The following is a 22,177-nucleotide window of genomic DNA, read 5'->3' on the forward strand; positions in this document are numbered from 1 at the left end:
TTTGTACCTCAGCAGCAATACTCAGCTTCAAGTACACTTGAATCAAATCCTGGTAATAAACTGACCTGATTGCAGTGAAAATGCTAACTTGAGTGGTCATTACCCTGCTTTTGATAGCAAGTACTTGATTTGTGATTTTCCAGCATGCAATCTCTTATTTTTGTTGTGATTTCCCCACTCTTACAGGGACAGAGCCCCATCTGATTTAAGACAGTATATGATTATTCATTTGCAGCAGGTGAAAACCAGACGTGAAATATTCACATTTGCCTTCCTCATCCTCAGATTTTTCCTTTTAGGCTGGCACTGGTCCATTAGTTCTTAGCAGTTGCCAGCTGCTGCAAGGATAGTCTGCAGCAATTCCTTAAAATCCCCTCTCTGTGCTCCCTTGGAAGCAGCGGGTCATACGGCTGCAGATGAGAGCTAGATCAAGAGGCTGCGCCAGCACTCCTCTGGTCAGGCTCATTAGATTTGTTCAAAGTCTCCTGTTCAAAACCAATCCATACACAAGGCTTACCAGGGGTTTACACAATTCCTGTCTTAAAATAATTGCAATAATCCCTTGGATTGACAACACTGAATTGTTGTATTCCCTCCAAAAATAACATTTAGTTCTAATGTAATACTCAGCGGCGCGGGGGGTTGGGGAAAGAATCGAATGCCTGTTTTATTTTTGCTGCTGCGTTACAGTTATTCTGTAGGAGTGGGAAGAAAGGAATGTCACCCGAATGTGCTGGTGCTGGGTGCAAGCTGTAATCACTGCTGCGAGCGTGTGGGTGTTTGTTCTGCACGGTCCAGGGGGCCGTTCTTATCCCAGTGCAAACGCAAAGCAACTCTGCTGGGCTTGCGGGAAAGTTGGTGGGAGGAAAGTCAACTCCCTGCTGTTGTGCTGTGCTACCCTTTTGTTTAATTTCTGTGAGAAAGATATGCTCAGAACAGCCAAAACGTTGTATTTTATTTATTTATTTATTTTATTTTCTATTTTTATTTTTGTGGTTAGAGTTTACCATACAACTGAATCAAGAAAATTGAAAGAACTAAATTCTTATAGAAATAAATCCTTAATTTTTTTTAAGGGAATCAGTTCAAAACAATTTAAAATACTATGAGTAATAATAGTAAATCAGCAATGAACCGTTGGTATTTGCTCTTTTCTCTCAGTAGCCTCAGAAATGCAGGAAAAAGGATGGCAATAACATGCCATAAAGACCATTTCTGGTCGAAAAATGTTTTCCATCCACACTGTGTGGATACAAGATATGCTCTGGCAAGTGAGGGAGCTCCCTGAAGAGGGAAAGCCCAAGCAGTTTTGATGTCTTAAAATGGTCTTCCAGTGTGTTTTTACCGCATCCTTAAGTCAGGGGCTGCCTATGCTGTGCTGTGTCCTCCAAGCACATCTGCTAAACCGCAGTGTGGGTATTTTGAAGTATAGATACATGAGCAGCATGGCAGGAAAGATGGGCATCCTGGGAGTCAGAGATTGACCTAACTCCTGACCACAGGCTTCATGTCTTGTGGCTGATGTACCCTCAAAGAACGTAGACCTCCTTTGCTTTGCACATGGTGTAATCATTACAGTTTTCCAAGACACTCTCACATGAAGGCAGCATGATAGGACTGCAGATCAGTTGGGCTGTTTCAGGATTCAGGCCATTATGTTTATTCTGTAACATAAGTGTCCAAACTCTAGCTCCCAGTGCAAGGGCTACCCTCTTTGAAAAAGAGAGTTACTGGAAAACCTTTGGGCTTAAAATGGGGAAAAATGTGGTATGGAGCACTGGGAGCCTTGCCAGGCTGGACCTAGGCTAAAGAAGCTCTTTGATTATTTAAGTGTATATCAGAAATCAACCATCACTGGTATCCAGAACACAAAGCCAAGCATTAAGACTGATTTTACGGATGTTTCAGTGGGACATTAAATCAATCCATCAAACCAGCTGCCTCTTTGCTAGGGCTAAGCATGAGCCTAATCTCCCAGGCTGGACTACTCTCAGGTGTAATGTCTACAGGTGAGAGACATCTGTGCAGCATGAACCAGAGGAAAAGTAAATGGCATAAGGGCACTTGATCAATTTTCTTCATTTTCCATATTCAGGACTCTAGCTACCTAGTAGACCACCAGACTACAAGTACTCTCACATAGATAATGACAAAACTCCACTATGGTGGCAAAAGGAGCTGAGATAACAGAGGCCAGGTGACTCCTGATGAGCCCCACACAGACTTGGGGCCTGTTTTGCTAAACTCTGCTCTCCTCTGTCCAGTAGTCTCAATCTTTCCTCATAACAGGTTAAAATTTACTGCAAAATTGCTATCAGTATCTGTATACCAACATGCCATTAGCATGCTAAAATGCTGAATCACAGCTTTTGATGCATTAATTAGCTTATTCCTCACAGGTGCTATGGAAAATACCTTTTCTGCTACAGATTTATACTTTCATTTGTAGCATTGTCAGGGTGCCCTGCCCAGGGTTTGAAACACTGTAAAATGTCCCATGACAGTTCATGCTGCTCTGGATTCAGCACCTTTGTCAGGATCAGTGAAACATTATACTATAAGGGCTTGAGTCTCGGCTACAATCAGTCATGAGCATCACTGAGTTAGTCAGGCAGCAGTGAGGTGAGATCCTGCTCCATTTTTATTATTCATTATGCTGCATAGTCCCCTGCATTTACTAACATAACAGAGAGACTCTGCAAAATCTCATCCAGGCAAATGGTTAATGGCTGCACTGGTCTAATGAGCTCTCATCCCTATGAGGGAACGTAGAGGATAACAGTAATGAATCCTTTCTGTCCTCCCTGAAGCTGTCGGAGTCTCTGGAGCTTTCAGGGTCATCTCTTCCGTCACCAGCCTCCGGGCATCTGTGCAGCCTCCCAGCATATTGCCTCCAAATGCAGATCTGGCACAGGAAGCAAGATTCACTTCTAGCAGCATGCCTTAAGCTGGACAAAACTTGTTCCAGTTCATCAGACTTCTGAGTGCATCAGCTTTAGCTTTGCTGATAAAAAGTCAACAAAAGGACTATTCTGTAAAAATCCAAGGATTTTATTGGATCTCTGTAGGTGTGAAAATTCTTGTTTTATAAACCATGCACATCTTTGATAAGGGTATTTAGTGACTGGCTGGCCTGTTGAGACAGCCTGTTTTAAGACCATCAGGGTTGTACTGAGTCAATGTCATCTTGTGTAACAATGTTAGCCAGAAAGGAGAAAAGACCATTGTCTTTATTTATCATCTGTGATTTTTCTAATCCCTCAATAAGAATAGTGTAACATCTCTGAAGTAGGATTTTTGTTACAAGATAAATACCAAAGCTTGAAAGTACATTCCTCAGCTCTAACTGGACTGGGGCAGAAGGATACGGGCTTTGCATAATCTGATGAATGCCTAGTTGTTTCTTTACCATTTAGTCAGTATGTTATTATTATTATTTTTTTTCAGCAGTATTCTGTGGTTTAAATATCTGGTTTAAGTAATACCCTGTATATCCGCTCAGATCTGAACCATCTGTTTTGAGCTGGTTTTGCTTGGTCCCAGCTAGAGCTGCATGCTGTCTAATAAAGACATATGGTTTCCACTTTCTTCTCTTCGCTGGGAATTGCTGCCCACTGTGCATTCTCAGGGTCAGCTGGACACCAGCACGGACTGCCTCTGCATTGACTTGGTTTACAGAAAATATAATTAGCAGAAGGGGTAGAACAGGATATGCTGCTCATCCTGTTTTTTTTTTGTTTGTTTGTTTGTTTGTTTGTTTTTTTGCCACTTCTGACAGATACATTTGAAAGACATACTTAGCAAAAACAGGAGTAGAACATTTTAGCGTGTGTTGTCATCCTGGGGTACTAAAAGCAGATTTGAAAAACCTGGCTAAAGGGAAAAATCCTGAGCAGAGCCTGGGCACAGGAATTCCTTTCGGCAAGCTGCAAACAAGTGACTTCAGAGTGCTCCCAGCTGGAGCATGTGTGTGCTTGTGTGATGGCTCAACGCATCGAGTGGAATGAAGTCAGAACTCAGCAATTTGCCCTTGCACAGGAATATAAAGTGGTAAATGTTTCCTCTTTAACAATAGAGCAGCTAGAAATATCTTTCCGTGAGAGTCCCCCACGGCGTTTTTTTTCTACTGCTTGCTGTGCCTTTGCATGTAAAAATCAAGGCAGACAGGCCCTGTGTGGGAAGCCCTCCCTGAATCCTGGGGCAAATCACTCCAGGAACAACCCTGCTGTTGGCACCTCCCTGATCCAGCCTGTGACAGATGCGGGAGCAGGGGGGCAGGACAGTGGCACAGATCTCAAAGGGGCAACTTAACACACTGCAATTCAAAAGTGTGTGCTGCAATTCAAGAAAAAAATAATTGTAGGGATGTGCTGCCCTCTGGCAGGATTTTTTACAGCTCTGATTCTCTGAGAGCTGCAGGAACGCTGCTCAGCGACGATGCTCTGGCACAGGGAGGTCTCTGCTGACAGAGGGGAGCACGCAGGGCACACTTTGAGTTCTTGGTATGGTGTAGGCTTTCAGAGAAGATACTCAGCAAATAAGGCTAATTTTCACTAAAGCTATATTCAAAAAGGCCCATTAATGTCACCATGCTACTTCTGGATATACGGATAGTGGTTTTGAAAACCTGGGCTTCCTCTGCACTAAATGCACTGCAAGCCTCCAGAGGTGAAACTTCTCTGATGAAATGTTGAGTTCTGCAATGCCTACACTGCACTTCTGTGTCCTGGGAACTGCCTGCATGGTCAGCAGAAGGAAAAGGAGCACCTAGGACATTTCTGATCTCTCTGATGTCACAGTGTCTATCTCCTAAAAGTATCTATTAAAATACCTAGGTTGGCCGTTTGGATGTTAATGTGCTTTATTTACTTTATTTATTTATTTATTTATTTATTTGCAGGTACCTGGGATAAGGTCTTTCTAGTCCTAGCAAATAGCAAATAAATAGGAGTGTGGGGAGGCCCATAAAGCTATCCCAGGTGCATAGATATATCTGGTTGCTTTTGTGGTTTGAGATAAGGGAAGGATAATACAGATGACTGGTAGGAATACACTTGTAATTCCCCTTAGTATATGTAGCAGTCTGGCTGCCCACATAAAACCTGTGGTTCTAACCTCCAGTGAGTCATGGTCCCAGGAGAAATGAACAGGTAGGCAAGGACTGACAACAAGTAGGACTCACATACAAATCCATGATCATCCCCCAGAGTTGGTTATAAGGCTACATGGGATTTCTGCAGGGTTTTGAAGGCAAGGGAAGCCTGGGGTTGGAAGGTTCATAAGACCAAGTGGGTGATTTCTGTACTGGTGAGAGAGCAAAGCAGAGGAAGCTGTGTCAGTGCTATCCTCACAGAGAGACACACACCCTTGTTGTACACGGGAACGTCTTTATAAGAGGTCACTTGCTACGTGAGCAAAGGAGAACACAGCTGAAGACTCTATAACTGTTTACCAATCTGGTATTGTACAGATATAACAAATGCTTTAAGCTCTTAGTGGTTTCTATGCCCTTGTGTATAAAACTCAGGCTCACTGATTCAACCAAGTTCAGGTACGCCACTGGTCAGAAGCTGATTTTTTTTTGTGGTGGGCAGGTTGATGACCATCTTCATGGTCATCTCTCTCTCTCTCTCTCTCTTTCTCACTCTTTCCCTTCTTCCTTCTTACATATAAATATATATATATTTGATCTTTTTCTGGTTTCTTGTTCTGCTTAACACACACATAATCAGCAGGGACCTTGTGACTAATGATTCTGCTCATAGCAGTGGTCACAGGCTTTGGCATCAAAGTCCACATTGCACAATGAGTTGCTGTGCAGAGCTACCAGAGCTGGTCTGGAAGGCGCTAGCTCAATGTGAGAGTGCAGCCAGGCTAATAAATAGCTCAGAGCAGGCTTTCATGGATCTGCTTTATTGTTGTCAGGGGTCTGAACTTGTATCCCTTTATGTTACTGTACTATGGGAGTGAAATATGTGTGCTTGTTTAGAGCTATTTGGACTATCTCTGGCTGACACTGTACTAGGCAGGTCAGGGATGTTCACAAAGTATGAAGACAGTGATAAAAGCTAAGGTTTTATTTTATAGTTGCTTTTATTATTACTAAGAGAGCTTGAAGAATAAGGAAACTGCTTCTTTATCAACCTTTTCATCTACAGCAGCCACAGCCATTAAGGCACCCTGGGGCCCACTGCAGTGATGGCAGCATCCTCCATGATTTCAGTAAGACCTGAACTGATAAGACAAGCTACTGTGGGCTGATACACAGATCTTACTCTGAAAATCTACCACTTTGTTTGGTATAGATTGTGCCCACTTTGTTTCTTCAGTGTTAGCATGGCAGATACCTTAGATATGGCTGATGCCAGTTCATATAGATGTATATGGAATAAGTATTAATGCCTCTTCTGTTATGTTTTACAGACAAACTGAAAGATCCGTGTCATGTTGTTTCAGAGGTTGGACTCAACGATCTTCAGGTCTCTTCCAACCTAGAAATTCTGTGATTCTGTGATGTTGTTCTCTAAGTCTTGAAAACAGTCCCTGGAAATGGGGTACTATTATTCATCGTTCACATTTCAGCCCCTGGCCTGACTGTGCATCTCACTCCTCCAGGCTTCTGCTGCCATGAAACCAGTCTGACCACCAGTTTTGGAGAGGAAATGTTTTATAGCTGCCTGGAATGCACCGAGAGACCTGTGTTCCCTTCAGCGTAGTGCTGAACCTGAAAATGTTCCGTGTAACTGGGAGCCCATTAGCTAAAGCAAGAGGGCAGAACGTGACCATATTTTATTTTAATAAGCTTGGCTATTATCCTCAGTACACATCACAGGAAATCCCTGTTAGTGGCGGCTGATCACAGAACTTCAGTTTGCAAACTCATCTGGAGAAAGGCAGCTGTGACATTAACTATTCCACCCCAGCTAAGGACTTCCGTGGATTAGCAGCCATAGACTGGGAGTACTGGAGCCCTCAGTGGGACTGCGACTGGGATGCAAAAGATGTTTACAGGAAAAAGGCCAGGAAACTCATTTCTCAAATGGAAGGGATTTTTTTCAGCAGCTGCTGTTGAACATTTTCCTTTAAAAAAAGTGCAAAAGCTTTTATGAAGGAAACAATTGCATTAGGAATGAAAAGAAGAACATGGGGCCTGCAGGGATGCTGTTTAACCCTGACTGCCACAATTACAATTTCTGTGTTCAGAAGTGCTCTGGTTCCTGCCTAAAGAGTGAAGTTTTGGGGAACAATGAACTTCCCTGGCTCTGGGATGGTGGTGCAGCCCCGTATCCTTCCATCAGCATTAAGAAATTGCTTGGAAGCAGTGAAAACATTTTGCACTTTTCTGAATTTATGGTGAATGAATCCATAAGGATTTTCTCCATGACATCCAAAGGTTGTGTTTTGCCTGTATTTGTGTATAGTTGACTAGGTTATGGAGATGAACCTTTATTTTTTTCCTCTCTGTCGTAAGCTCTTGCTGGAACAATGTGGGTTGTGTTTATGCTTTAACCGTTCTTGCAGATGGTACATTGGGATGGAAAACCTCCAACCAGCTCCAGCTCTGCTGGTTCATGTTAATTGTCCACATGCTTGAAGAGCTCAATGTTCTGAAGAAAAAATGCAGTCTCAAATACCCCTTTTTTAAACAAACAAACAAACACACACACACAAACAAAAAAAAGCTTTATTTCAGCACTGTGCTATACTCAAACATGCATTTGAATGGATTAAAAGGATTTCAGCAATCTGATGTAGTATGTAGGATGCAGTTAATACATTAATCCCCCCGATGTACTTTCTTCTTCTCAGGTATGCAATCACTAACTAATCCCCAGATAGTTGCCCCTTTTATAGAAAGGAAACTGAGGCGGAGATGTTAGCAACTTGCTCAGTGTTACAACTAAGCAACTTACTCAGCTTAGGTATTGAAACCAGGAGTCATGGACACATGGCTCCATCTCAAAAACATGTAATTTATTTCCATGCCTACCTCAGAATAGACAAACAGTGCACCAGAAGCAAGGAGTACTTGTCACAGCAGCTGCAAACACACAAACACACAACTGTTTTTAAAACAAATGTCTTAACCTAGCCCTTCTTTACTTGGTTCTGGACATCCTCCTAGAAATTGGATGAAGACAGCAGGTTTCCTGTGATAAAGCAGCATAACCTCTCTCTTCTTGTTAGACACCGGCTGCTCTACCAGCAGGTCTCAAATTCTGTATTTCAGAGTTTAGCAAGTGAGCTGTATTCACTTCTTAAAGGCTGAGTTCGTTCTTTCAGCCCAGGTACAGAATCTGAAGCTGGTAGCTTGTCTGGGAAGGAGAATTAGCTCACCCTCCTAGTAGGTCCCACTACTCCCCTAGCATTATCATCACCCACTTACTCCAGGTGGAAAGCATACGCCTGTTCTTGTCTGAAGACCTGGATTTGGGCCTCTTTGTGTCTTGTGGGACAAAGTCCATATCATATGCTGGGGATGGGGGAAGTGGGAAAGGGTCCCACAGCATGGGCAGGCCATTGCATATCTGAGTGGGCTTGGGGAAGAGGAGTAAAACACGCTATTTATATAAATTCTGTGGTCATGCACAGTCTGTATTATCAATTTACCATGCGTGACAGCTTAATCAAGTGGCAGACTAGAAACAATGCAGTTCACATATGGACAAAATACAATGATGACAGAAAATGCTATTTTGTACCTCTGGCTGTCCATGCTGTGTTTTCTTTGGGTTTTGCTTTTGAGCTAGGGAGCTTCCTTTCCTATACCTGACCACTTTTTTGACCTAACTCTGAAAGATGTGGATCGATGACGGTGAGGATAACTGAATCTTTCAGCAGGGAGCCTGCTGCAACGCGGAAGAGTTATTTGCTCATCTCATTCCTAGACAGACTTGAAGGAGGCATAGGCATCTGCTTTGCTGGTTTTATCCAGCTTGCCCTTCCTTAGCTTTGCAAGAAGATAGATGGGCATCAAGAACTGCTGCAGACTGCTGTGTAACCCCCTTGCCATTTTATGCCCAGTTTCCACCTCTTTTCCCCCTTAGGCAGCCAATTCCAGTGAAGATTTTCTACTTTGATTCTTCATGTGATGTGGCCCTCAATCTCCCTTAAATCTACCATGGTATCTAGGGAGTCACTTGCATATCAATGGTCTTTCATCTTCAGTGCTTGTGGCATCGTAATTTACTTGTTGCTGATTCTTAATCACTGGTCAAATTAGGGATAAACATTCATGCAGCTAATACCCTTCTCTTAGAGCCTGCAATTTGAGGGAAAAGCGTAGTGAAAGACATCTTTCTGAAACAAACATAGAGCATGAAAACAAACTGAAATTCTTAAGAGTTATCAAGAGCCACATTTTCTCTTTCATTTAATGTTGCACAATACCAGCATTCACCCTCCTATAGTGTGTGTCTATTTATGGTAACCTTTTCTAGGGTTTTTATAAGAAACTGTGAGTTCCTAGGGAAAGCAGCATGAACAATGCACGCCTTTGGAATCACAGCTTTCAAATTGGAGTGGGACTGGAAAATAGCTGATTGACATGGCAGAATGTCTCTCTTCTTCTCTTATCAGCAAAACCAGAACCAATTAAATGCTTTTGGGAATTCTCATGTTAAAAATTCCACTTTAATTAAAAGATTTTAGTTGTTTTTAGTAATAATGAGATATCAAATAATTGCAATTGCTTTTTTCATCAAAGTGAATTAAAATGCACTCTTTTCCCAGTGTTTGCTCACTTGTTTATTCTCGGGTATCTCAGGTAATAGCTAAGTCTGCAAAGATTGGCTTATGTTTAATAATCTTTGTACTCTAGACAACAAGCCTTGAAACACAATAAAAACTGGTTTATAGGAACCAGTATGAAAAGAAAATGCACTCCAAAGGAGTGCCACATAAATAACCATTGGATTGCTTTAGAAAGGCTGTGAAATGCCGAATTACCCTGACAGTGATGTCTTTACTCTTTTCGCTGTAGCGAGATCTTATTAACACTATTGGAGAGAGTGCTGCTTTGGGAGCTGCAGGCATTGTTATTTGGAAAGAGATGAGTTTAACTTCGTCAGAAGTAAGCCTGTGCCTGATTTAAATGCAGTGTGCGAGATCTTCATTTTACCCTATTAATAGACCTTAACTGCACCAGTTCTGAGGAGTCAGCAGAGCAGAGCTGACTGCTTAATCACTCTGCTGTCCCCCAGCCAGGATGACCACACAACACGCCATTCTTCCTGGTTCAACCAGGCCTTGTGAGGCTTACGGGCAACCCCGCGGTAGGGAAGGAAGTCCATGGCTAATACCAGGCATTCTGGGAGACAGTTCCTCAGGATTTGTCACCCTCGTCAGATTCCTTTCCAGTTGGATAAAACACCAGGAAATCTGCTAGGGCCTGACCTGCACATCAGTCAGCCCAGACTAGGTATAGCAGTGCTGCCCAGCAATTTGTCTGGTTACAAGACCTCTATCTGTGTCTGTGCATGGGCAAGTAAAGTGAAGCAGGCTGTTTAGATCAAGTACAGAGGCTTTGTATCATGTGATATCAGACTTAGCCACATTAAACTCAAAGATTTATGTCTGAAGCCCCAACGTGTCCTGAAGCCTTCAGACAGCCACATTTTTTGTCAGGAGAAAAGACTTTGTCCTCAGAGCTGTGTGAAGTGGGTGTTCTGGGCCACTTTTCTCCTGGCAGATAGTAAAGAAAACCCAGCCATTTTGAGAATAAATGGCTGAAGGTAAGTGTTCAGTGTTCCTCAGCAAATTCAATTACTTCAGCCAATTTCTGTGAATATTCAGCCATGACTTCTGTCAGAGTCCATGTGAATAGGAGGGCTGAACTTCCTCCCAGCAGGGTCAAGTGATACAAGCAAGCCCCTGGAGCATCTCCATCAGCTCCAGACCCCCATGCTCTTGCCACACAGCCATGATGTCAGCACCTGCGTTTCTAGCATACATCGTAGATCCTTTCTACATCTACAGGCTGCAATGTTTTCTGGGGAGTGCAGATTGATAAGGCCATTTGCAAAATTCTGCACTTCCACAAGGTTTGTATTTTCTGTATAAAATCTCCTGACAATCCTTTACATTAGTTACACGTAACTCATCCTGAATTCATTCATTAGTGTGGGCTGCTTACATATTGCATATTTTTCAGACTGAAAAATAAATAAATAAATAAAAATAGAGAGTGGTTAGTTTCAAGGGGTTAAGTATTTCCGAAAGAGAATTTACTTGTGTGAAGCAATTACAAACTGTTTGGTTACTGGTATATGAATATATAAATATTCATACGCACACATAAAGTATATGTGAGATAATTGTCTTTATATTAGAATCTCTATAGCTGAAAAAATAACAGCTGCAAAAACAATAAGGGACCTATGAGACCTAAGATGAGTTCCCTTCTTTTTCTTTTTTTTTCTTTTTCTTTTTCTTTTTCTTTTTCTTTTTCTTTTTCTTTTTCTTTTTCTTTTTCTTTTTCTTTTTCTTTTTCTTTTTCTTTTTCTTTTTCTTTTTCTTTTTCTTTTTCTTTTTCTTTTTCTTTTTCTTTTTCTTTTTCTTTTTCTTTTTCTTTTTGACCCAGGCAAAGAAGCAGTAATTCCCACTGGCTTTCATTATCCATTTTGTTCCAGAACTTTAAGGATCGTCAGGCTTAGAGCTTTGTGGTTTTGCACTTCTTAGCAGCTTTTAATTCTTCAAACATATGCTATTATCCTCATATCTAACCTCAGTGAGTTATTGTCATAATAGCTGTGTTAAACAAATTATTGTAAAACAAACACTATCTTAAAAGAGCTCTTGAAGACATGTAAGAAAAACTTTTTTTTTTTTTTGACAGAACTCCTTGAACTCCTTTGCAGAAATATTTTAAATTCCTTTTAAATTAAGGGAGACGGGGACTAGACCTCAGCCAATGAATAAGAAATAAATTGAGTTTAGAATGATCTTTCTTTAAAATAAAAAATTATATAAATGAAATTCAGACTGTATCTTTCAAAAAAAAATTTTTTTTTTTTTTTTAAGCATACTCTTGATAGGAAAAGTAGAAATCTTCTGATTGATTTTTTTTTAGCATTCTGATTCTGATGTAGGACTGAGAGACATGCTAACAGGATAAAAAATGGCATGGAGCTGGGACAGGGGAGGGTCAGGCTGGGTGTTAGGGAAAGGTTCTGCACCCAGAGGGTGGTCGGGCACTGGGACAGGCTCCTCAGGGCAGTGGGCACAGCACCAAGCCTGCCAGAACTCAAGAAGTGTTTGGACAGTGCTCTCAGACACAGGGTATGATTTTTGGGTGGTCCTGTGTGGAGCCAGGAGTTGGACTTGATGATCCCTATCAGTCCCTTCCAACTCAGGATATTCTATGATTCTATTATTCTATATGATAAAGTTGTACCTGCCTACACTACATTAATGCATCTTATGTAAATGTTATTATATTCTGTAGTATTCTGGCATGGATCCAGCTCTCCAGGCCCAGGTTTCTCTCACCCAATATATCAATTGAACTGGGACAACTAAATTAGAAGCAAACATATTTGGTGGGGATAGGGGCACTTCCTGAGGATGACTTTAGGGTTTATCAGTAGGGTTTAGCTGTTTTTGAAGTCACACTTGAGCAGTAGCTGTTAGAGATGGCAGTTTGGTCAGAGGTGCCTATATCCCACCTCAGTTTTAAGCCAGGCATGTAAGTCCTGGTTTGGATCTGGGCCGCGTTTCCTCTTTAGTCAGAGGTACGATACCTTTCTGAGGAAGTACAAAACAGCTCTGCTGTACTGCTTCCTTCCATTGAGAGATACAAGTTTTCTTTACTTGTTTGCCTGTTTTTCCCCCCAACAACATAAATAATTTTTCAAGTGCTCTCCTGTTATTATATGTTCAGAGGAAGACCTCAAAATCCAAGTTTCATTGGGAATTATAATTCTTGATTATTACAGCCCAGGAAGGCAACCAGCAAAGCACAGACCAATGGAACAAAACCTGATTTTCAGCTATTTCAGAAGTATCTACCAAGTTTCAATTTCTCTTTTTAAATGGTATGGGCAGCCCAGATGATTTTGTGAGGACAAATTAGCACACATTTTTGGTGTGCTAGTGACCAACTGCTGAGTGGTACAGTGATGAGGTACTTCCCAAACCACAGCAGGTTACCCCATGTACATACTAACTGTTCTCAATGGAAAAGCTGAACCAGCTTATGGCTCTTCTGCTAGCGTCCCTCTCCTTTTCAGGCGAGAGATTCAGGCTGTGTGAGAGCTGGTATCAACTCCTATCAGCTGCACCACTGTGATCAGACCACCCTCTCTTCTATGCTCCTGTAAGGAGTGTTTCTGGTTTCAGTTTTATAACTTTTTGGATTTCTGTTTTCGTCTCTTTGTGTTTCCTATTGCCTATGTTTCCTATTGGCTATATTTCACAATTATCAGGTGATGTGCTGGTATTTGAAAACATCTTGGGATTTAACTGTCATAGAACAACCAAAAAAAAATGAAAATGCCTAGACTTCAGACTGTGGATTCTTTTTTGGTGTCAACACCCTTAAGATATAGGCATGTCAGAACTGTTATGATGGCCAAATTATTTTATGGATTGCAGTAGGAGTTAGGCACCTAAATAGGCCTGAAAACCTGTGCCTTTGCTCTCAGCAGCTGCCTGGTTAAAACCATCACACATGGCATGTAGAACATAATGCAGCATCTCATAATAAGTGAATAGAGTGAAACTCAGAGTGAAACAAATTGTTCTAGCTGTAGGCTTTTTCGCTGCAGAGGATTAGAGACCAGTTTATGTTATTTTACTCACTAAATGATAGTGATAAAGTTTACTAATCTCTATACATAGATGAGAATGAATGTTTTTAAGTATAACTAATACTTTCTTTTATTATAGTACAGTTCATGATTATTTCATGTCTTTTGAGCTTAAACATTTCTTAGTAATTGCACATGAAAATAATAATATATGGAATTAAACATCAGAGGATAGCTGATAATCATGGAAATATTTTAGTCAATGGTCTTTTGATGGTCTAAGCCAAAGCCATATGGAGTCAATATTAAGCTTCCCTTGGTTTCCATAGACCTTGTATTGAGCTGGGTGTCTCCTAGGGAATTATAAGACCCTGCAAGGGTCTTGAGACTTTGATGGGTGCCTCTTCTGTGCTAGAACATTCCTACAATAAATCAGATGGATGAAGGCATACATTGCAAGGAAAAAAAGTTTTGAAAATACCTGTATGGGTATCTAAATACAAAAAATACCTAAAAATATGTAAATATCTAAAAAGCATCTAAAACAAAATCTTAATTATCTAAGTTGTTAAAGGTTTTGATAGGTTACTAAGCATTTAGATAATTATAATAATAGTAATACTCTCTGTGATTTGGTATTTAACAATATTTGTTGGTATAAGATATGAGGATAACATTGTGTTCTTTCACATAAACAAAAGATTAACAACCATCAGCTAAATATCTGCATGTGTCTCACTAATACTGGAAACAGGGTACAGTTTTCAGTACATCTAGTCTTTTAGCAGAGGCAACCTTATTGAAAAGCTGCGAATGAGAACAGGACATACAGAAAAACTGCTTTGACATTACCGGCTGCTGATGACCCTCCTAGGCTGTTCCATGAATCACTCTGAAATGGGAAATCTGATACTGATTCTGAATTTCAGGTAATTCAGAAGCTCCATTTGTGGTAATGTCTAGTATTAAAACCCTGTACTGTATTTCTCACTGGCTTTATGTCGATAAAGATATCTTCTCTTTTTGCTCCCATTTACTGTCATCTTGGAAAAGGACAGATGTTTGAAGCTGGCACCTGATTACAGTCATACGGTGAAGAGGCTGTAAAATTCATGGTCTCATTCCTTCATCTAGATCCAATCAGGCAAACCCCATCTGCATGTGTAGCCAGTTACGAGGAACAGATCCAAGTAACAGCAAGGTTAAGTAGGCATTTCAAATTAAATCAGAAATTCTGATCTGAACGAACAGATCCAAACAACAGCAAGGTTAAGTTAGTGTTTCAAATTAAATCAGAAATTCTGATCTCATGTAGGCAGCCGTTGTCTCAACCATCCTAATTTATTCAGAACTAAACCATTTTCCTCACATTAGCCTGGAGGCAGCTGAAGGGTAATGCTGTACCTTCTTGCCCATTTCTGCTGCTTGATCTTGCAGACAAGGATTTTTCTTTATCACTCAGCCAGTTCCAGATGTCTGGATGTTGATCTTAGTCCCAGGCTGGGGCCTTGCTGTGTATCAGATTGACAGTCAAGTGCAAAATAGGTTTGCCTTAGCATAATTCAGGTGCCTAACTTGCTGAAATGATGGTTAAACTTACAGCAAAAAACTATTAGATACAGCATATAAACTCTGCATGAGTTTCTTCATGCAATGAATATGCATGACATATTCATTGTAATTGCATATTGTTTTGAAATCGAAGGGAATAGGACATCTAATCAGTTAGATATTTGTTTCTGTTATTCTTATTTTCATGTAGAGGGGATTAAAGCTAAAGTACCTATCTGAGCCTTAGTACTCTGTTATGACAGATTATTTTATGCTGACCTTGAATAATTTAATCACCATAGTTATTGTCTTAACAATAACGCGGCAAATTACAGACTTGTATATTTTTGTGTATACTTCCACCTTGTTCTTCACTGCTGGAAGTTTGAGGAGTACCATTTTAAGAAAATTACAGAATTACATTTAAATCTTAATTTATCTTTTATCTTTTTCTACAAGACTCCTGCTTGGGGAGGATGCAGTATTTTCTGAAAACAGGCCCAGTTAAAACTAAAAAAAAAAAAAAAAAAAAAAAAGAAAAAGAAAAAAAGAAAAGGATTCAAACCTGTAGCAAATTCAGAAATATTGTGGCTTGTCTCTGCTATGTGAACTGGTGAAATTAATCAATGGGGATGATTACTCAGTACTCAGATGAGTTTTCACTGATGGGCTTTCTATGGGAAACAAAGTCTCAACTACATGTATATGTGACTTCCTCAGTGTTTTGAAGTGAGATGTTGACTGTTGTTATAGACTTTTGTTCTTCTGATTCTTCAGGATTTTTTGTAGCTGTTTTGAGAGGGTGGGAAAGGTGAAATGTGGCATGAACTGGAACATCTAATTATCACTTAGTAACACGCATTGCAGGAGGTTAAGATTCAAGTTCTTTTCTAAAGTAATATTGGACAGAAGTGTTGCAGCACCATCTTATCAAAACATCATGCTTGAGATCCTTATTCAGACAAGTTCTGACATTCAGTAAAGGCGAGCCTCCTGGAAAGAAAGTCAAGGTTCTGCTATTCCAAGGATATTATAACTGTATGTGCTAATAATGACATCAAATCTAGTTTCTGCTAGGATTTGGGGTAAATATCAGTTCTAGAAAACAGGAGCTTATTAGTTCTTCCTGAGATATGTGTTTTTGTAAGGATTTTCTCTCAGTAGATAAGCAAGATTATCTTGAAATCTGCCAGGACTGGCTGCAGTTGCACCTTAGGTGTGACTGTAGAAAATGTAGTTCTTTCTTTAACCCTCACTGGATGTGGCTGATGAAGGCTTGAGCACTGGTTTTCTTTAGATGTGTTTAGGGCTGGAGCAGTTCTGCATTTTCCTGCCACATGGGGAACATGGAATAAGTCTCATGGAGCTCTTCAGCAAAGAAATGCCTAACCTATTCCCAGACCTTCGGACACAGGTTGTTAAAATTATCCCATCTTTTCTGGTCATCTCTGCATCTATCAGAGCGATCTGTGTTAAGCAAATGGGACATATGCGTGTTTCTCCCAGAGAGTGGGAGCAGAAATGGCTGCTCAGCATTGAGGGAAATATCCTTAGTTTAAAAGACTGGATTTCTGAAGTAAAGACTACTACATGTCTCTGCTACCAAGGAAATCACTCTTTATTAGAAAACAACCTAGACTTAACTAGCATTCAGTTAAGGCAACAGGAATACTGAAGATTTAATTGTAACTCCTGGGTCTAAGAAGAAAGTGGTGTTTCTATAGGTAGTAAAATGCTTTTCTAGAGTTTCCTGAGTATATTGCTTTTATAAAAATAACACACTTTTTATATATATATATTTTATATTCTGCGTCATGATCTCTTGTATTCTAAATATAAAAAAAAGAATCTGAGTCTATTAAAATAAAAAAAAAAATCTTTTGTTATATTTTCAATCCATGTAAAATAAAAGAAAACATGCAATTTCCAGCCTGGTCTTGTCTTTATCTACATGAGTTTCTGGCTGGTAGAATGAAATATTTCTTCTCTACATCACATATATCATGTTCTTCTCTTGTTACAATATAGACTTCAGTAGCAGTGACTCACTTCCACAACAAGGTGGAGCAGATGGAGGAAACTTAGCATGTCTGTATCGATGTCCAGAAATAGGATACGGACTCTGAAGTGCAGCCCCAGACCAGTTCTGCTTAGTTGGCAACTGAAGGAAGCACAGAAAAAACTGCAGTTGGAATTAGATGACTTACAACAGTTTCCTAAAACATGTAGATCTTAGAGGCAGGCCTGATACTAGATTTCCCAGAACTTATGAAATAAGTGCTGGCAATGTTTGTTTATCTCCTCAGACTATACCTTTGAAACAAGAGAAAACACAGAATATGGAGCTTCTCTTGCCTTCCTTTACCACCCAATTTCCCCCAAGGGCACTCAGCTCCTGGGCCTTTAGTTTCATTAGAACTTTCATCTGGGATGGCAACATGCTGCATATTTTGACAAGCAAAACTGAAAAGAGAAGTGGAACAGAAATGCAGGAACTGTGTCATGAGAATTGCACATAGACGATACCCACACCTGCTGGGGAACTGGGCTTCACAAGGGATGAAGTTCACTACCACTGAAAGCTGGCAAAATCCTTCCAGTCACCATGACAACAGTGTCAAACTTCCATTCAAGAAATGTGCAGGACTCCTAAAACTGAAATTTGATTCATTATGGTAATTGACACACGTCTATAAAAGACAGAAAGGGCTCAAAATGTAAAATTTGTATCCACATTTGACTCATCCTTAAAACATGTTAATAAAATCTTTCACTTTTTTTTTTTTTTTGAAAAGACTTCACAATACTCTCTCTAGTACCTGTATTTATTCTATCTAGTCCATAAGGAATACTTAATGTCAAAGAGCATTATAGAAAATATCCTAAATTTGTGAGTTTTAGCCAGCTGTTTGATGTATAACATTGGCATTTTAAAGCTCCTGCTGAATTTTTAAACCATTTGGAAAATAAATCAGAGACGTCAGTGGGACTTCTCTGACTTACGCCAGCTGGGAATTTGACCCTGAGTGTTTTAGAACAGGCTAATTGCCAATCAATAGGAAAAAAAATCAGTTGGTATGTGAAAAATAGCATTCAGCTGCCAATTCAGTCCTCGGCTTTTCCGGTGGATTTTTTTTCCAAGAAAATTGTCTCAATGATTTTAGTGGTGCCCAGGTAGAGGTTGCAGGTTCTGCTTGATGCTGCCATGGCCTCACAGGCATTTCAGGGCAGGGGAGAAGGAACCAGGAAGAACATGAAATGGGGATACAGCCATGTGGGACTTGTGTGCTGGGACCATTTCTCTCAGCAGATAGATAGAGAAAAACAAAGGATTGACTATCAACACAGAGCCAAAGGAAGGAGCCTGGGTGACTGTGTCGAACTGGTCATTATCCTGGGAGCTACTATGGGTTGAGATAGGTATTACATAGCAAAACAGAGTGTCTAAAACTAGCACAAACTCTCTAATCCTAACCAGATTCCTAAACACACAGAGGAAGAAGCATGGTGCCAGTGAAAGATGATCTGTGTAGGACGTAGGGACATTGATGCTCAGTGTGTGGACCAAGCACATAGCAAATAGAAAGAAGACAAATGCTGAACTTGAACCAAGTGCTCAGCACAAAACTGGCCAACATCTGCCCCAGATGGGAGTCCACAGCATCACTGGAGTATGGGTTCCTGTTAGAGGTGCTGAAGACCCTCTTTTGAGCAGCAGCCTTGTAGTTATAGCATTTGCCAGGAGCTGACCTCACCAGAAAGCTACAGAATTTGGTTTTGCTCTTCATTCTGATGTCGACAGTCCTAAAGTTTTATCTTGCCAACTTGATAGATAAGGCCTATGATTACATGATATTTTGGGTAAAACAGAAGATTCAAGGCCAAATAGAAGACCTAAAACAATATTTGGCCTAGTTTCTTACTTTTTCCCTGTACTTGAATATATGAGACTGCTAGCAAGCTGCTCATTAGACACTCCAGAACTGATATAGTGACCCAGTAATACCGGTCATTTCATCTGTTCTTGCTAATAATTTTTCCAGTCATATGCAGAATGGATAAAACAACACAATCTGAGAGATGGCACACTGGCATCTCCCCATGTTGGATTCCTACGTCTTGGCAGCTTGGCTTGTGCAGCAGGTCTGCTGTTCTTGGCTGAGTAGCCGGCACAGCAATAGCCCAAGTGGAATTATCTATTTTTAAGCTGCTTTCTGCATCAGCAGAATCTGGAAGCAGTTATGTAAGTCCAAAAGAGCATCAAATCTCTCTCCTACCCATCCCAAACTCACAGTTCTTTTCCCTGAGGTTAAAGCCCTACTCTGAGAAGTCAGCTCCAGGCAGATGATTTTCCTAGGATGTGCATTCATCAGTTACTGCTGGCATAGTACAGTGAAGATGGGTGTTACACAAGCAAATAATAATGCCACTAATATGTGCTATTATTAAGGCTATTAAAATACCAACTGGCATTGCAGAAAATTTGTTGTCATTAACTACATATTAGAGCTTTATAATGAACTATAAGTGTGACCACTCCTGGGCAATCTTGGCAGATACTAGAGCTTTGGAGGAACCCATTTACATCACAAGTTGGTAGAGGTGGCATTGTGTACTGTGGTGGGATTTGAAGGCAGAGCAGCAAGGGCAATGGTGGGCAGCACTGATGATGCAAGCTTTGGGTGTAGTGCTGCAAATAGGGTGTGCTCCTCAGGACTGCCAGCACCCTGGTCTACCTGCACTCTGGTTCACCACGCTGCCACCCTTCACGTGCTGGTGAGCTCCAAGCAGAAAAAGGAATGACCACGACATGTACCCAAGCTACATCCAGGTGGTTTGTCTGAGCATTGCAAAGCTCTGGAGGAAAGGGGAGGGTGAGGGTGAGATGTGACTGCTGGACTCTGGGGCCCTGTCTACTCTTTGGAGGGGTGAAGCACTGACAGTTGAGCTGCAGGGCTACTTGGTGGTGGCCATCAGAAAATTCCTTGGCTGGTGTATTTGCTAACTCCTGCAAATCTACCATTGCTTTTCTCTATGTGGAACATTTCCTACAGTACTGGCTGGCAAAATAAAGAGTATAGAAGAAGTGATAGCATTTATGAAGGTGAGCATTTGCTTGGTGCTAGCTTTCTTGGTATGCAGAAATCAGCATAAAGGAACCAGAGTCTATGAAAAGAAAGTTCTTTATAGTGCCACCAAACCTCCAAAAGAGAAATCCGCTTTTTCTGTAGCAGACAAGCTTTATTTACATGGTCTGCCTACTTGTTGAATATAATGCAGTACCTGAATTTTACATTAAAATCTTTACATTTTTATGTGCTGTCCTTTTTCAGGATAGGTTAATGAATAATATACACAGTTTTATTAGGTTTTCTGTGTGACTTGATATATCTGACCAGATCAATCAAATTCTTTCAACCAAGCTCCAAGGCAACTGTTAATCGAAAAAGAAATATAAAATTTACTTTTAAGAGATTTTCTCTCCATTCAAATAAAATTTGCTGTTTCCTCAAGAGGATCTTCAAAGAAAATTTGCTCATTAAAATATTAATTGGAAATAGAGAGAAAAGGGTCATGGATGGAGTCACATATTTATTGAAACCTGCCTAGAGGAATTTGATCGCCTAGTTTCTCAAATAGGCTTTGTAGCATTGATCAATTCATTGCATTGAGAAACATGGCCAGATAACCTTTCTGATCTTTTCTTTGCTCAGCAGAAGCTTTGATAATGTAGAAATGATCAAAGATAGTGGGAGTTACGACTTTTTTTATAGTATCTCCCAGGAAAGGACCGCTTCCAAAATAAGGTAAACCTGTCTGGTGATTGAAAAGAGAAAGGCGACATCACCTTTCCTTATTCAAGACTTTTAAACATATTTTTAAACAATGCCATTCAACTCCTGACCCCAGAAAGGGCAACCTAATAGTTAAATCATCTAAGAGCATTGTCCAAATGTGCTTGAATTCCAGCAGGCTCGGTGTTGTGACCACTGCCCTGGGGAGCCTGTCCCCGTGCCCAACCACCTCTGGGTGCAGAACCTTTCCCCAGCCTGACCCTCCCCTGTCCCAGCTCCATGCCGTTCCCTCGGGTCCTGTCGCTGTCCCCAGAGAGCAGAGCTCAGCGCCTGCCCCTCCGCTCCCCTCGTGAGGGAGCTGCAGGCCGCCATGAGGCCTCCCTCAGCCTGCTCTGCTCTGGGCTGAACAAACCAAATGGCTTCAGCCAGTCCTAATAAGTCATCAGAAATAAAATATTTCTATACTAGGGCTGCCCAGATATCCCCATTGCCTTTATCTAATATTGCTTTTCAGTGAGTGATGTCTAACTTGAATATGGAGGCCTAGTGCACTGGTTCAAGAAGACTCCAGTAAAAAGTACAAACACACTCAAATCAAGCCTTAGACTGTCCCTTGGGCTGCATATTCATGCCTACACTTCAGAAGCTTCCAGAGTTTTTCAGTTTTCATTATCTTTACATCTCTGATTAGGGACTTGTGGTTCTACAAAGCACGGAGTGCTTCTGTCTGCATACCAAGAGCCCTCAGCTCCTCCTGATTTCAAACACTCGGGGGAGGTTAGGATTGCTTTGTTTGCCCTGCCAAAGAGTACATGCTGTAACAAGTGAATGTGGGCATAAGTGGTGTGCCACAAACTTCACTCCGTGCCACTTAAGGAAGGACGGGGAGAACTGGATATCCGCCAGCCAGTATAAAGGTAAGGTAACTTGGGAACAGGTAGTTCTGGTAGCTTTCTCCTGCAGAGCCCTGTAAGCAGCAGATCTCATCAGAACCAGGTAAAATCTCTGCATGAATTTGCTTATCTTAGTTTAAGCCTGCTACTGTTTGAACTGGGTCATTTCTAAGCTAAGGGTGGGATTCGG

The 22,177-nt window shown here is 40.9% G+C and overlaps 1 protein-coding gene across 1 annotated transcript; it reads left to right on the forward strand.

Annotated features, from left to right (window-relative positions):
* Positions 1–3,981: 3,981 nt before the first annotated feature.
* HYAL4 (hyaluronidase 4) lies at positions 3,982–11,596 on the forward strand (the record flags this gene model as incomplete). Its single annotated transcript, XM_084306200.1, is given in 11 exon segments — positions 3,982–4,096; positions 6,650–6,707; positions 6,709–6,853; positions 6,857–7,045; positions 7,047–7,074; positions 7,077–7,166; positions 7,169–7,422; positions 7,426–7,449; positions 7,452–7,466; positions 9,983–10,072; positions 11,582–11,596. Coding segments are annotated over 11 exon segments (1,023 nt in total).
* Between the last annotated feature and the right edge of the window lie 10,581 nt (positions 11,597–22,177).

Source organism: Netta rufina (genome assembly GCF_964035555.1).
Source record: "Netta rufina genome assembly, chromosome: 1".
NCBI classification, from domain to species: domain Eukaryota; kingdom Metazoa; phylum Chordata; class Aves; order Anseriformes; family Anatidae; genus Netta; species Netta rufina.